Source organism: Populus euphratica, unplaced genomic scaffold (genome assembly GCF_000495115.2).
Source record: "Populus euphratica unplaced genomic scaffold, PopEup_1.0 scaffold58.1, whole genome shotgun sequence".
NCBI lineage: Eukaryota > Viridiplantae > Streptophyta > Magnoliopsida > Malpighiales > Salicaceae > Populus > Populus euphratica.
Window position 1 is genome coordinate 309,948 of NW_011499864.1, and position 13,855 is coordinate 323,802.

The 13,855-nt window shown below is 31.7% G+C and overlaps 2 protein-coding genes and 2 long non-coding RNA genes across 4 annotated transcripts; 1 reads left to right on the plus strand and 3 right to left on the minus strand.

Moving 5' to 3' along the window:
* The first annotated feature begins 247 nt into the window (after positions 1–247).
* LOC105125632 (cysteine-rich repeat secretory protein 56) lies at positions 248–2,162 on the plus strand. The gene is made up of 2 exons (XM_011026173.1): positions 248–1,334; positions 1,852–2,162. The coding sequence occupies exons 1-2, from the start codon at positions 578–580 to the stop codon at positions 1,992–1,994; spliced, it is 900 nt and encodes a 299-aa protein (XP_011024475.1). The 5' UTR covers positions 248–577; the 3' UTR covers positions 1,995–2,162.
* Positions 2,163–3,649: 1,487 nt separating this feature from the next.
* Positions 3,650–4,562, minus strand: LOC105125633 (uncharacterized). The gene is made up of 2 exons (XR_842273.1): positions 3,907–4,562; positions 3,650–3,799 (listed from the first exon to the last, which is right to left on the minus strand). It is a non-coding gene; the product is annotated as an uncharacterized LOC105125633 (long non-coding RNA).
* Positions 4,563–6,959: 2,397 nt separating this feature from the next.
* Positions 6,960–7,593, minus strand: LOC105125634 (mitochondrial import receptor subunit TOM9-2). The gene has a single exon (XM_011026174.1). It carries the CDS (start codon positions 7,517–7,519, stop codon positions 7,193–7,195), a length of 327 nt encoding a protein of 108 aa, XP_011024476.1. The 5' UTR covers positions 7,520–7,593; the 3' UTR covers positions 6,960–7,192.
* Positions 7,594–11,687: 4,094 nt separating this feature from the next.
* Positions 11,688–12,049, minus strand: LOC105125636 (uncharacterized). The gene is made up of 2 exons (XR_842274.1): positions 11,982–12,049; positions 11,688–11,894 (listed from the first exon to the last, which is right to left on the minus strand). It is a non-coding gene; the product is annotated as an uncharacterized LOC105125636 (long non-coding RNA).
* Positions 12,050–13,855: the final 1,806 nt, after the last annotated feature.

Sequence of the window (13,855 nt, forward strand, 5' to 3'; positions counted from 1 at the left end):
TAATCCAATATTTTCAAATATATGATTACTTGATTGTGGCAAAACACTATATAAATACATTGAAATTATCATAAAATATTAAAAAGATATTATTTTTTTTGTTTCAAACTAAAAATACTTTTAAAATCCGTGTAAACACGAAATCAAGCAGCCTTGTACACTGTAAAAACAGAAGGACCCTTGGTATTATTAGCAAATATTTAATATATTAACTTCTGTTAATGAACACTTAACCCCTGATTTTACCACTTGAACATGATGTTTGAAATACTTGTCCGTGTCTATCATTATTGTTTAGGTGTCTGTGCCAAGCAATTAAAGCAGGGAAGGAAAGTTAGCGAGTTCAAAAGAAAAGAAAAGGAAAGGAAACCAAAACCAACCCAAAAAAGCTACTTCCACCCCAAGTCTAGAGGAAACCTCAGGTTGGCATAGTCAGTCCCTTATATACCAAGCTTCTCTGTTGTTGATTTTAGCCTAAACCCTGGAAACCTCCCAATTCTCACACTCCAAGAGGATCAACCTTTCGTGTGTTAAGGCTTGGACCGAGAAAAGAAAAGAAATTAGCCTACAATCTCAGATGGGTTTATTCAGAAAACCCTCTTTTCTCCTGTCTAATACCATGTTTGTGATTGCAGTTTTTGGATTTTTAGTGACAGTCGTAGGTGCTGCAGATTACACAACTCTGGTTTTCAAGGGGTGTGCTGACCAAAAATTTCAAGACCCATCGGGGATCTATGCTCAAAACCTCAGGAACCTCTTGAATTCTCTGGTTTCACAATCTTCACAGAAAATTTATTTCACAGCAACATCTGGTGATGGTCAAAATGTCATTACGGGTCTATACCAATGCAGAGGGGACCTCTCTAACAATCCCTGCCATGCTTGTGTTAGTAAAGTCCTGGACTTGATCGACAAGCTTTGTGGCAAAGTGGTAGCTGCCAGGGTCCAACTCAGTGGGTGTTACCTGAAGTACGAGGTTGCTGGTTTTAAGCAGGTATCAGGAACTGAGTTGCTGTACAAGGTTTGTGGGTCAACGAAGGCGAGTGGAACCGGGTTCGAGGATAGGAGAGATGCGGCTTTTGAAACTATGGTGGATGGTGTTAAAAATGGTAGCGATGGGCTGTTTTACACTGGAGAGTACCAGTCAGTGTTTGTTCTGGGCCAGTGTGAAGGTGATTTGTCAAGCGGGGATTGTGGGGATTGTGTGAATACTGCTGTACAGAGTGTGAAGAGTGAGTGTGGTGACTCAATTTCAGGGCAACTCTACCTCAACAAGTGCTATCTTAGCTACAGCTATTACCCCAATGGAGTGCCTAGCATTTCTTCAACTTCAGGTAAAGTTAAAAAGACAAAACATCAATGTCTTTGGATCTTGAAGGCACCTTTCATTTTGTATTACAATATGTATATATCCCTAATAACCAATGCTATCTTCTACAAGGAGCTTCTTTGTATATTTATTTATTTGCTCCCACTAGGAAGCTTGAAAGGTGTGTTTTTTGCAGAGAAACAAGAGTGGGAAAAGTGAGATCCTAGACCCTTAATATAATAATTTTGATCGATGATGATGGTGAATAAAAGTAAATAGATGTATACAAGAAATAGGGCGCATGTAGATGGAGATGCTTTTTGTGTGATTGAGACAGGTGAATTTTTTGACTGATTACCTGGTCAAAGTTGCATAGTCCTCTTAGCACTGATTCAAGGGGGCTGGGGATTTTTTTTCTGTTTTATTAGATTTAGAGGTGAAAACCAACCTTGGTCAAAGAAAAAGAAACCTAGGGTTTTATTTATTGCCTCATAATACAATAAAAGTTTTCTAATGCCAGTGATGTGTGTGGTGTTTTATAGACGTAGGGACCAGGCAGCACACACAGAGGACAGTGGCCATTGCAGTTGGAGGAGTGGCAGCTTTGGGGTTTGGAGTTGTTTGTTTGATGTTTATCAAGTCTATCCTCAAGAAAAGACGTGGTAAGCATGAAGGTTGGAATTGACTTGTTCATCATCCACTCCTTCACCCTTTCCACCACCACCTTGTTTACCACACAACACTTTAGTCCTAGCTGTGTTTGCATGTAATTGTATGTATTGATTTCAAGGGCAGAATATTAAGAGGATGATGAGCTGGGTTTGAACTAGTCTCTGTTTGTTTTTGCTGTTGATTGCGGCCGGAGATGTATTTTGAGCCTCGAGTCTCCTTAACCGCAAAAACTACTGTCGGAACACAATCTAAGAAACTGCAGAGCAAAAGTAAAAGTTAGGCAAGAAATTGTCTTGTGATTGTGAGAGAAAAAGATACATACATGTCCCCATATATATATATATATATATATTATTGCAATTCTTACTCGAGGAGTTCCTTTTTCATGTACATCCACAGATAGCGGCAAGTCTCCATGCTACTAGTACACTGTCTCCTTGTAGTTTGCTTCTCTGCCCGCCATATGTATAGTCACATTGCATTTGAAGAATCTCAGAGGACTTGCTAGTATTATATGATACTGATCTTTTTGATTATTTCGTTTCTTTATTATACTTCAGAAAGGTGTTAGCACCAGTATTCCAATTAAAACACTCCACTTTAAAAAATTGGATTAGAATGTATGCGGTGAAAAGCATCCCTCGGTGCGTTTCCTTTTGCCACGCTTTGCAAACCACTTGCCACTGACGTTGCTTTCGGCCGGTTTTTTCCAGAAACATGATCTTTATAAAACCACTCCGTCCGATACTAGATCATGGATTAATTAGATTAATCCTAGTAAAGTTTTTTATAAATATTTTTTTAAGACTGTATTCTTTAGAAAAGGGTGAAATGTTTTTTTTTTTTTTTTTCATAAATCAAACTAGACAAGCTCGGCCGCACAATGGGTTGATGGGTTGATTTATCGTGTTTGACTAGGTTTGTTTTTAATCTGATTTGCTTAAATATGGTTATTAAATTAACCCATCAAGTTAGATTAAGTTTAATAATATTGATAAATACAGTTTTAGTGTTTTTTTTTATAAAAAGATGCATTTGAGCTAAAAAGATTTTAAATTTGATGTTTTTTTTTATTTTGACTGGAAGACTAATAAGCTGATCGGAAAAGAATCACAAGGTAAAACCCACTTAGCCAGTTCAACTTTGAGATTTATTTTTAACAAAAATAACTAATCCAGATAAATCAATATCTATGTTCGGATCAGTGGTGTCTACCAACTACAATTTCTTCACTTGCTTTTTTATAATTCTAGTTTTTTCATATTAAAATCACCTAAGAAATCATAGCTTCGTATATTTTTTATTTACCTAAATGTGTTTTGAAAAACAATTTCAGCTACAATTTCTCATCAAAGACTCGAATCCTAATTGCTTCCAAGGAGACTTGGGTTCACCCCATTCCCAGAGTAGAAGGGTCACCTGACCTTTACCTCTCTTCTGTCGACAAGCTCCAATAACGATGATACAGTGTGTTCAAGAAAAGGAAAAATCATGCCACAAGAGAGATGGCCATCGTCTCCTCCATGCTCAATCCTTCTCATTCTAGGCTATTTTCAAATTAGGCAATAGGCCTAACCCCACTTCCAAATCATGCATAAATCTGTCAATCTTTAGCATTGGTGTTGGTGTTACCTACCACACTCTTTCTTCGTCATCACAGCATTATTCTTCTAAGCAAAATCAGCACATTATCATTGCTCTTAATGGTTAAGAAAGATGGGCCCTGTACCACCTTTGATTTTGCTCCTCCATGAAACACAAGCAGAGGCAGATCTTATGGAGGCTTTCACAGGGGTCCCTCAAAGTCAAAAGAAATCCCTTTTTAAAAGAAGAGGAAAAATAGAGTTACAAGTCTTAACACAAGCTGAATTAAGCTAAAATCACGGTGTTTTTAGAGAAATGGACACGCATAATTGTCAACTCACCTTAATCAAACACAAGTTTTTGTTGCCAAAGTCAACAAAAATAGCCTGTCCAGTTCAGGAAAACATTATGATCAGCAAAAGGACAAGCAAGCACAATATATCTGGAATTGTCTTCTTATGAGATAAGGTTGAAGAGATTTCTATGGAGACAGGGACGCCACTATCAAAATCAAAAGCTTTTTATGGGCTGTGGAGCTCCTAAACCCACTACCAAGTCCTAGGGCCTCCCTGTTGCTTTCAATCCTCTCTGTAATTGATACTGTTTCTAATCTCTTGCGTAAAAGAAATGCTCATTTTAGGTCCTTTTCTCGCAATTCACTCTTCAAAAAACAAAATAAAATATTTAGTTAGATAACTTAAAATATAATGTTGAAACAAATGGATGATGGTGCCAATTTGCATCGTTATCAAACCAGACCGACCAGTCCAACTAATGAACAGGTGAGCCACATCTTGGACCAGTTCGGTCTGAGGATATGGTTTGTTTGTGCAATTAACCTAGAAAGAATAGACTGAACCGGCTAAAAATTGGCTTGAACCAAACAAGAACCGGTTCATATGCAAGTGCAGCAGACTATTTATTATTTAAATCACTATCAATTCCCGTGAGCAATCTCGACATTCGACAGTATGTGGTATGGGCATGAGACTTTCCATTGGGTATTTAGAGAAATCAAACGCATGTTTTAAAGAAAGGAGAGAGATAATTATGGAAACGTGGTTGATCTTATTTTTTTAAAACGCATGTTTTAAAGAAAGGAGAGAGAGAATTATGGAAACGTGGTTGATATTATTTTTTAAAATATTTTTTATTTAGAGATATATTAAAATAATATTTTTTTTATTTTTTAAAAATTATTTCTGATATCTAAAAACACCAAAAACATATTAATTTAAAATATAGAAAAAAATAAAATTTAATTAATTTTTTTTAAATGTAAAAATAAACAAGATAAAAAGAGAGAGAAAGGGAGAGAGAATTCGCATTTTTTAATTTTTTTGTAGGGAGGGGTACTTAAAACTTGGAAGCCAGACTTCACTAATACAAACAAATTAAGAAGAATGAATGGATTCACAGAACCCTAAAAAAATCACAAGGATTCATAGAACCCTTAAAAAATCCGAGCTAGATTGATTCATTAAGTCTGTAAGAAAACCATTTGATAAAAACAACATTTTGATGAGATCCCCTTTTAAAATATGAAAACTCGGGCAAACACAAGGAGAAAAGATGGAAATATGTGCAAATACTAGCATATATTGGGGAACAGTGGAGGCTTAGCAAATCTGAAAGTAGTTAGATGCTAATAAAAGCAATTTTCATGTTCATGATTTGTGTATAAAATAAAAGCCATAACCAGAACTTGAAAAATATTATGCATCACAACATAATCAACATTGAAGATAAGAGCGAAAAAATTTGTGATTAGTTTGGATGGGGGTAAAGGTCTCTCGCAATGATCATTTTCCATTTTAACATATGAAAGGGAAATAACATTAAAGATGACCTATGCGAGCAGAGTCCGCTGACAGCACTATCAACAGCTACAAGCAGTGAGGCAGATTTACAAAATAAACAGGGAAGCATTTTCGAACAGAAGATAGACCAACAATGGACTTTTTATCTTCACAATTAAATCCATAAGGTATGTGTGATTCGAATCAGTGCATCATTTTAATGACAGTATTAGTAAAAGAGATAACTCAAGCGTGTTTACTCCATTCATTTGGGTGAATCAGAGTAGCCATACTTGCAATTCTACAAGTGAACAGTGGAACCCTATGCATGAATGCTATACCAGCATCAAAACAGTTTTAGGTTGAACGTTCCAGAACTGCACAACAAAAGCTAAACCCAGCATTTAAACCAAAAGAAACCAACCAACAGCTAGTCATCTCTACCTGTATAATTTGAAAGCATCACCAGCAACTAGCAAATATCCCTTACAGCCCTAACCTTGCTTAATTCTATATCCCAATAAACTATAACTTCACCAAGGAAGCCTGGGCTCACACTTGGCTGCCTCCAAGATTTTCAAATCTCAAATTCTTGTATACAAGTAAAAACCAACCTTAGGAGACACATGAATATCTTATAGGCAGCGTTTGATTACTATAACTGACAAGACAAAAACAATTAAGACAAAGGGGACATATATCCTTGTCCTTCTTGTTTTGATAGGATATAAATTTACTCCAAAACTAAACCAGAGATGGATTTGTTTTGTCTCTATCTCCATCCTTGCAACCAAACATGTTTCTATCTCTTATGCATTTGTCACTTCCATCATAAAACACTAACCAAATGCAACCATATAATCTCTTAAAAGTAGGAACTAAAGTCACCTTCAAGGAAATATATGAGAAACCAAACACAAGAAAAGCTACTTTACGAACACATTGTGCTTACAGCTTGGCGTCTTCAATTGGCTAGATGACCCAAAACTACTTTGAATGCTCGTTTACTTCTGTTTTCTCATATGAATCTCTTGTCTCCAGCTATCGAAAATCCCATTTCTGTACCAACTTGAATTTTGGGTCAAATAGAACTTAGCCCCTAAATTTATTTTTATTTATTTATTTGAGTACCTAAAACTAATTTTGATAAAAAAAAGACCCTTCTGCTAATTTTTCCTGAAGCTAATAGTCTAGAAATACAACAAATATTTGGTAAAAAATCAGACCTTTCTGTTAATTTTGACAGTAAATAACAGTCTAGAAAAAGCACGCAATTTGGAAAGGCATATTTTCTACCAACAAATAATTATAAGTACTCCAATAAAAAAAATATTAAAGTTTATACCCAGAGTTGAAGATAGTTTTCCGTCATTTAGCCTATTCAATTTCAGTTTGGTTTTGCTTTCACTCATAAATCAAAAGGTTTCTTACTTGATTAATTACCAGCTTATTATCCATTCAAATTAGTTACGTATCATCAACAAATGACAATAAACATCAACAGTATAAAACAGACATTCAAATCTCACAAAGATAAACCCTAACAATCACAAAATCCAATCATTAATCACCGAAATCCACCTTACTCATCAACAAACATCAAAAGTATCAATTAGACATTCAAATTTCACAAAGACAAACCCTGACAACTCACAAAATCTTATCACTGATCACCAAAATCCACTTTAATTATCACTGTAGTTGCAAAATTAAGACATTCAATTTCTTTTCCAAGGAGAAAGAGAGAAAATTGCCTTACATCATTTATTATAACAGCTCAAACTCCAGATCGCACAAAAAAATCAAGCACAGGATAATGTAACAATCACTACTTGGGTGGAGGAGGGCCGACGGGCGGGGCTCCGAGAAGGCTTTGCTGCTGGAGCTCGAGTTCGTTGAGCTGCTGCTCACGGTCCATCTCGATAATCAAAGGAACAGCGAGGATTAAGAAAGTGGTGCCAGCAATCCAAGCGGCCTTGCCTGTGCTTTTAAGGAGCTTTTTGGCGACAAAAACGGCGTCGCAGGCTGCTTGCTTTCCCTTAGATACGATTTGAGAGTTGTTGATTTTGGCGAGGATGTTTGGTTCCTGCTTTGACGAGCCTCGTCCTCGCCTCTCGGGGAGTGAGATTCCGCCTCTTCGTGACTGCGAAGCCATGGTGGATGACTGATAGGGTAGGGGTTTTGGCTTTCTTTTAAGGGTTTTATTGATTCGGTCCAGCGAACGATCCGAAAGGATACCTGAATTATTACGTCATTGGATTAATATATGTATTTTCAAGTCAATTAAGTCCATTGTTTTTATAGCAATAATAATTTTTACATTTTTTTCTTTTATGGTGACATGCAGTAGTTTTTCATATTAAATTTAAAATTATTAATGAAATATTTGTCTAATGATTGAAACATTGTTATATCATTGTAAAAATAAAAATACAAGTTTAATTCCTGAAAAACTTATTTATTAGAAAGGTCATATACAAATCTTAAAAAAAATTAGCCTCACTCTTTAAACGAATATAAGTATATTTATACAAGAAAAAAGTATTAAATCTAAACTCGTATTAAATTAAGTTTTGAATTATGAAATTTTTTAATTAATCAAGCAGGTTTAATAATTATATTTTTAAATTTTTATTTTATCAAATCACTTTAATATCTCCCAAAGGTGATCGGGAGATGGAAAAAAAGAAGAAGTTAATGGAGAATATTTAGAGTATGGTGTTATAATATCAAGTATTTTTTTAAAAAATATTTTATATATTAAAATATTTTTTTATACGAGTACAACCATACTTGATGTCATTATTCCAGCCGTCCAGTACCCTATCTTTTACATCTATTTCACCGGCCTACAAGCTCAAAACATTAATAATGTTTAATCATGGTATATTAGACAGTACTGGACAGGGAAACCACACTGAATTAAGGAAACAAAAGCATTTAAATAATAATAATAATTTGATACTCAGCAATTAACTCAACTGAGTTTAATAATATTTAATAATTTAAATAACACAGATTAAAAAATATAATAATAAAAAATAAATAGATAAAAAATTAACAATGTAAAAAATATTCAAAAAAAAATCTTGATATATTTAGCTAAATTACAAAGTTCAATCACAAAACAACTTAATATTAAAAACAAAAAACTATAAAAACAAATAATTAAAAAAAATAAAAAAATCGTGTCAACTCGAATTAATTAGCTAACTTCATAATTATGAAGACATAGTTAAGATAATCATATAAAACAAAAAAAACATGAAAACTAAGTCATAGTAAATTAAACATTAGAGGGTGAAATTTAAATAAAAAAATCTTTAAAAAAACATAAAAAAATTATAATCAACTAAAGTTAATCTTCAAATCCAGTTATCATAATCATGAGCTCAAGACTAACCATATTGAAGGGAAACCTGAAAAAAATAACGAAACAATGTTGCAAATCAATAAAATGTTACAAAATAAAATTGAAAAAAAATGCAATAAAAAGATGCTAAATTTAATATAAAAATAATTTAAAATTAAATATTAAGGGGTAAAATTAAAAACAAAATTTAATCATGAAAGGGATAAAAAAAATTAAAAATAAAGTAAAAAAAGGCTAAATTCGATGTGGAAATAAAATGAAACCAATTGATGAGGGATATAATTGAAGAATAAAAATTATAAAATTAAAAATTAAAACAAAACAAATAAATAAACAGGGATTAAATTGGATGAAAAAAAATAAAAAGACATATTTATTCTTTGACAAAGAAAAGAGAGAGAAAAGATTGAGAGAAAAAAAGTTTGTGTGAAGTCCGTCTATTACTATTAAAACTATACATGTATCATCGTTGAAAGGAAAAAGACAGTCACTTTCAATGCCACCTTGAAAGATGGAGTTGAATATAAAATGACACAACAAATACCAATAATTTTTTTTTATAACCTTTCAAGTTATACACACACATAAAGATATTAAAATCTTTATATTGTTCCTTAAAAATGTAAAAAGACCAAATCAATCCATTTATTACAAAATAATCAGCATAAAAATACATGTATCCTTAATTGTAAGTTTAACTTTTTTGCTTGTAAGGGTATCAAAATCTTTAGATTATTCATTGAAAAAATGAAAATACCAAATCAACTACATCAACTTGTTTACTACAAAAAAAAACCCACCTAACTTGGAAATACACAAACACCCATAATTGCAAGCTCTAAGTTTTTTACTTTAAGGATATAACATTCTTAACATTGCTCCTAAAAATATATGAAAAGATTAAATTAACCCTTCTCGACTAATTTAAATTTTGATTTCAAAGATAATATAGTCTTTATACTATATTTTTAAAATATAAAAAATCAAATTATTCCAAACAATTACATAATGACTAATATCTCATGTAAGAAAGATTAAATTATCCTAAGAACAAGTTCACATATTTCTTGTTGGAAGGACAAAAAAATATTTTTACTATTCAGATACATTATTTTTTTCTTCATGGTTTTCATTTTTTTATAATAAATGAATAGTTATATGGAATATTATTGGTGGGGTGTGGTTAATATAACTTGTAATTGCTCCAACTTATGGTAAAAAAAGAGAATCAACTTGATTCTTCTTCCCCTCCAGCTTTAGTTGCAAGAACTGCAAAGCCTTGTTTCATCACGTACTTGAAAACACAACAAGTTTATGCATTTAAAGGTTTAACATATCCTACATTATTTAAAGACATGGTTCTGCCAGATACACAAGAAACATATAAGAGAGAATAACAAACTTAAATCCAAGAACACTTGAAACTCTCAGCAATCTTGTTCAGTCCTAATGTCTTGTTTACATTGTTTTTGTTATTTTTGAACTTCTTTCAAGATTGAACTTAGTTTTTCAATTGCAAATTACTAGTATTTATATGGCTTTTGATGCGATCCAACCATCAAATGATCAATTGGAGGTTCCAGTTGGTCAAGTTACTAGGTTTGGGGCTAAGAAGTTCAAATAAACTTTTAATGGACTTCTTTAAAAGACATGTGCTAAGGTGAACTTCAAGAGGATTTGTAATAATAAAAAGCAAGTCTTGATTAATCTGATTTATGTTCAAGAAAGACTTGGTGGTGGAACCAAGACCATTACATAAAGATTGAGAGAAGAATACTAGATATGGATAGTTTGACCTTTTGTGATTCTTTTGGTCATAATTGAAGCTACAAATCAATTTTTGATGTTATTTTAGTTTGGTTGGAAACGAAACTTCCATAACTTTTTTATGGTATATGGCACGTCTTCTAATTCATTAAGATGCGAGAGAACCATCCATTTTAAGTTAGGCTTTTGCTGTTACCAGACATAATATAGAAATAACGAACTTGTTTTATTTAATTAGTTGGGATATCAAACTTTATTTATTTTGAGAGGAGACATTTTATTTGGATTTTTGACTTGTTTATTTTAATTAGTTTGGTTTAGTTTTAGCTTGAGTTGATTATTATTTAAATTAAGGTCATGTAAGACCCATTAAGAAAACTAGGGTTTTAGCTTCGAGTTTAAATACTTTTTAGGAATAATTTTTTAGCAAATTTTTGATGATATTTTCAGCATCGTAGCCGACTTTTTGGTTGCTCGATCTTGGTTCTTGATTGAATTCTCAACTCTTCAAATAATTGATCATTTTTTATTGTGAATTTATATTTCTTTTGCTTGTCTTCAAGTGTAGACGTTGTGATTGAGTTGATTTATAGTCTTGTTGCCTCAAAGCAAGTTTTTTTATTGTGACAAGCTCATTTAAATTTCAACAAACTTGGATTAGGATGATTTTTGGATCGCAAATTCCATTAAATTACACTAGAGCTCACATTAAGTTTGCTTACAGATAATGATTGGATGGTAGGAAAGAGAAATAAGTGGAAGAATGAAAGCTCTTTGACTTTAAAAAGTTGTAATTATGGGTTAAAGAAGCAAGCTAAAACTAAGGTTATTGCAAATCTAGGTGAATAAGAGAGAGACACTACTCGGAACACAAGAAAAAGCTTTAAGAGTTCAGATACATCGTAAACAAATATGATTTTCAAGTTGCGTGTGTCATGAAAAGATAAAAATATATATTTGATTATAAAGACAAGGTATGTATGATAAATTATTTTTAAAAAAATTAAAAAATTATATATTTTAAAAACATAAACATTGATATATTTTTTATCTTTACATGGTAGCTTAAAGCCAACTGAGTCATATAAAGTATTAACCAGGATATAAAAAATATGTTTTGTGTCATGCAGTTATTTTTTAAAATGTATTTTTTACTTAAACAAGATAATTATTACTGGAAAAGTTATTTTTAAATAAACTTGTCTTCCATGAAATAAAAACTAAAGATTAACATTGAGGTAACACAATTCATTTGAAGACTCTAATAGCTTGAGCAAAGTTCAAACTTGAAATACACTGGTTCTATTGAAGATGATGTACCTCAACCACATCATCCTTTGTGCGGATCTATTTTGCTCATCCTCTTCCCAAAGTTTTTAGCGCCTTTGCCCTAATTATAAAAATACCCAAAGTTCTAGACATTAATCAATTGTTCTCTTTTTAACTAGCTTTGTAGAACTGGGTTTTGCTTGCTTACCATTGTTCTTAATGTTTCTGTTCTGTACTAGTTGCCCCTTCTACGATTGGAGATAAATACTCTTTTCTGCGATCGGAGATAAATACTCTCTCTTCTTCTATCTATATCCACAAAAACCTTAATTCATTATCTTTTTTGGAAAAAAAAAATGGATGGATTGTGTTTTAGCCCTTATAGCTTAGAAATGTTTCAGTTTGCTTTCGTAGGTTAAATCTTTCTAATACTGACTCTTTGATTTCAAAAGTTGAAGATGGAGCGGTCATGGCAATTAAACGTAGAGTTATTAAACTTGATATAAGTTTTTAGTTAAGCGAGCTAACTCGGATTGAATGGGTCAATCTAAAATATTTTTTTTGTAAAGTTAAAATGATATCGTTTTAAAAAATAAAAAGTACTCAAATCAAGATTTAATTATACTGTGGATTGACTTGTCGTATCAACCAAGCTAGCCTTACCTGATTTAATTTGATACTTAATCAAAATTAGGTTAATAATTAATAAATTACCAGGTTAATCTAACAAGTTTTAAACAAATTTAATAACACTGGTTAAACATTGATACGAAGATGCTTGTCACTTTATGTTAAACAAATAAAAATAAATGAGCTATGGTTTAACTTTGGTAGTTTAAAAATGTCTCCTTTTGCTTCCATGTTAAAATTTTCTAATATTGACCTTTTGATTTTAAAAATTAAAGATGGTTCGGTCATGACAATTAAATATGGAGTTACTAAACTTAACACAACCCATGACCTAACTCAAGGTTTTAGTTGAGCAACTTAACTTAGGTTGATTAAATCAATTTAAAATGTTTTATTTTTTATTTTTTTTTAAAGTTAAAATAATATTATTAAAAATAAAAATAATCAAATCAAGTTTTGACCATGCTATGGATTGACTTATAATGTCTATCAAATTAGCTCCATCTAATTTAATTTAAAACTCAATCCATGTTAAGTTAATAATCAAATCAAATTAACCTAATAAGTTTAAAATAAGTTTAATAACACTAATTAAACATTTAGCTAACTGTAACTTTATGTTAAACAAATAACAATTGATTCAATTATGTAAAATTCATGTAATAAGAATCAACCTGGACGCCATGTTATGATGAAAGATTCATGCAACAAGAATCAACCTGAACGTCATGCTATGAATATATTTTATTTAAATGATATATTTTAACATCTCCTTTTTAAACTATTAATTGATTTTTGATATATAATAATTCTTTTCATATTGTTTGAAAGCTACATTAACTTGTACCATTACTCTATATATTATATTACAACTACAATTACTCTATATATTATATAAGACAACTACAGTAATTCTTTTATGTTAATACGAATCATTATTATGTATGTGTTTGTGTTAGTGGTGGAATTTGTGGTTTGGATATGAGATCCACTAAAAAACCTAAGAAAAACAAAAAATATTAGTTTTTGTGGTTGAGTTTTGTGCATAAATGGGTTGTACCCAACCACAACCTCAACCACAAAAGTTAAATTAAACACTTTCTATATATATTGTTTCAACTGTATGATTAGTATTATGATGTAAAATATTTTTTCAAATAAATTTTTTAATTAAAAATATATTTTTAAATTTTTTTTATCATATTAAAATTATAAAAAATATCAATTGAATATTTTTTTAAAGTGAAAAACAATGAAAAAGGGTAATAATGCAAAAACAATCACCACTCTGTCGAAGCTGATGGATAGTTTATTCGGCCTATATCTCGGCCCATGAATTGGGCCCACTTGGTAAGTCGGGACTTCCTTTCCTAGCAGCGGGGAACCCTAACTCATGATGACGTGGCAAGTACCTCACAAAAAAGACCATGAAATCACACGGTCAAGATTACA

What these genes read in the sequence shown, in the direction of transcription:
- LOC105125634 (XM_011026174.1), bottom strand. Translation starts at nt 7,519, where the DNA reads ATGGCTTCGCAGTCACGAAGAGGCGGAATCTCACTCCCCGAGAGGCGA.
- LOC105125632 (XM_011026173.1), top strand. Translation starts at nt 578, where the DNA reads ATGGGTTTATTCAGAAAACCCTCTTTTCTCCTGTCTAATACCATGTTT. An exon ending in TAGCATTTCTTCAACTTCAG is followed by an intron (nt 1,335 to 1,851) that starts GTAAAGTTAAAA and finishes GGTGTTTTATAG; the next exon opens with ACGTAGGGACCAGGCAGCAC.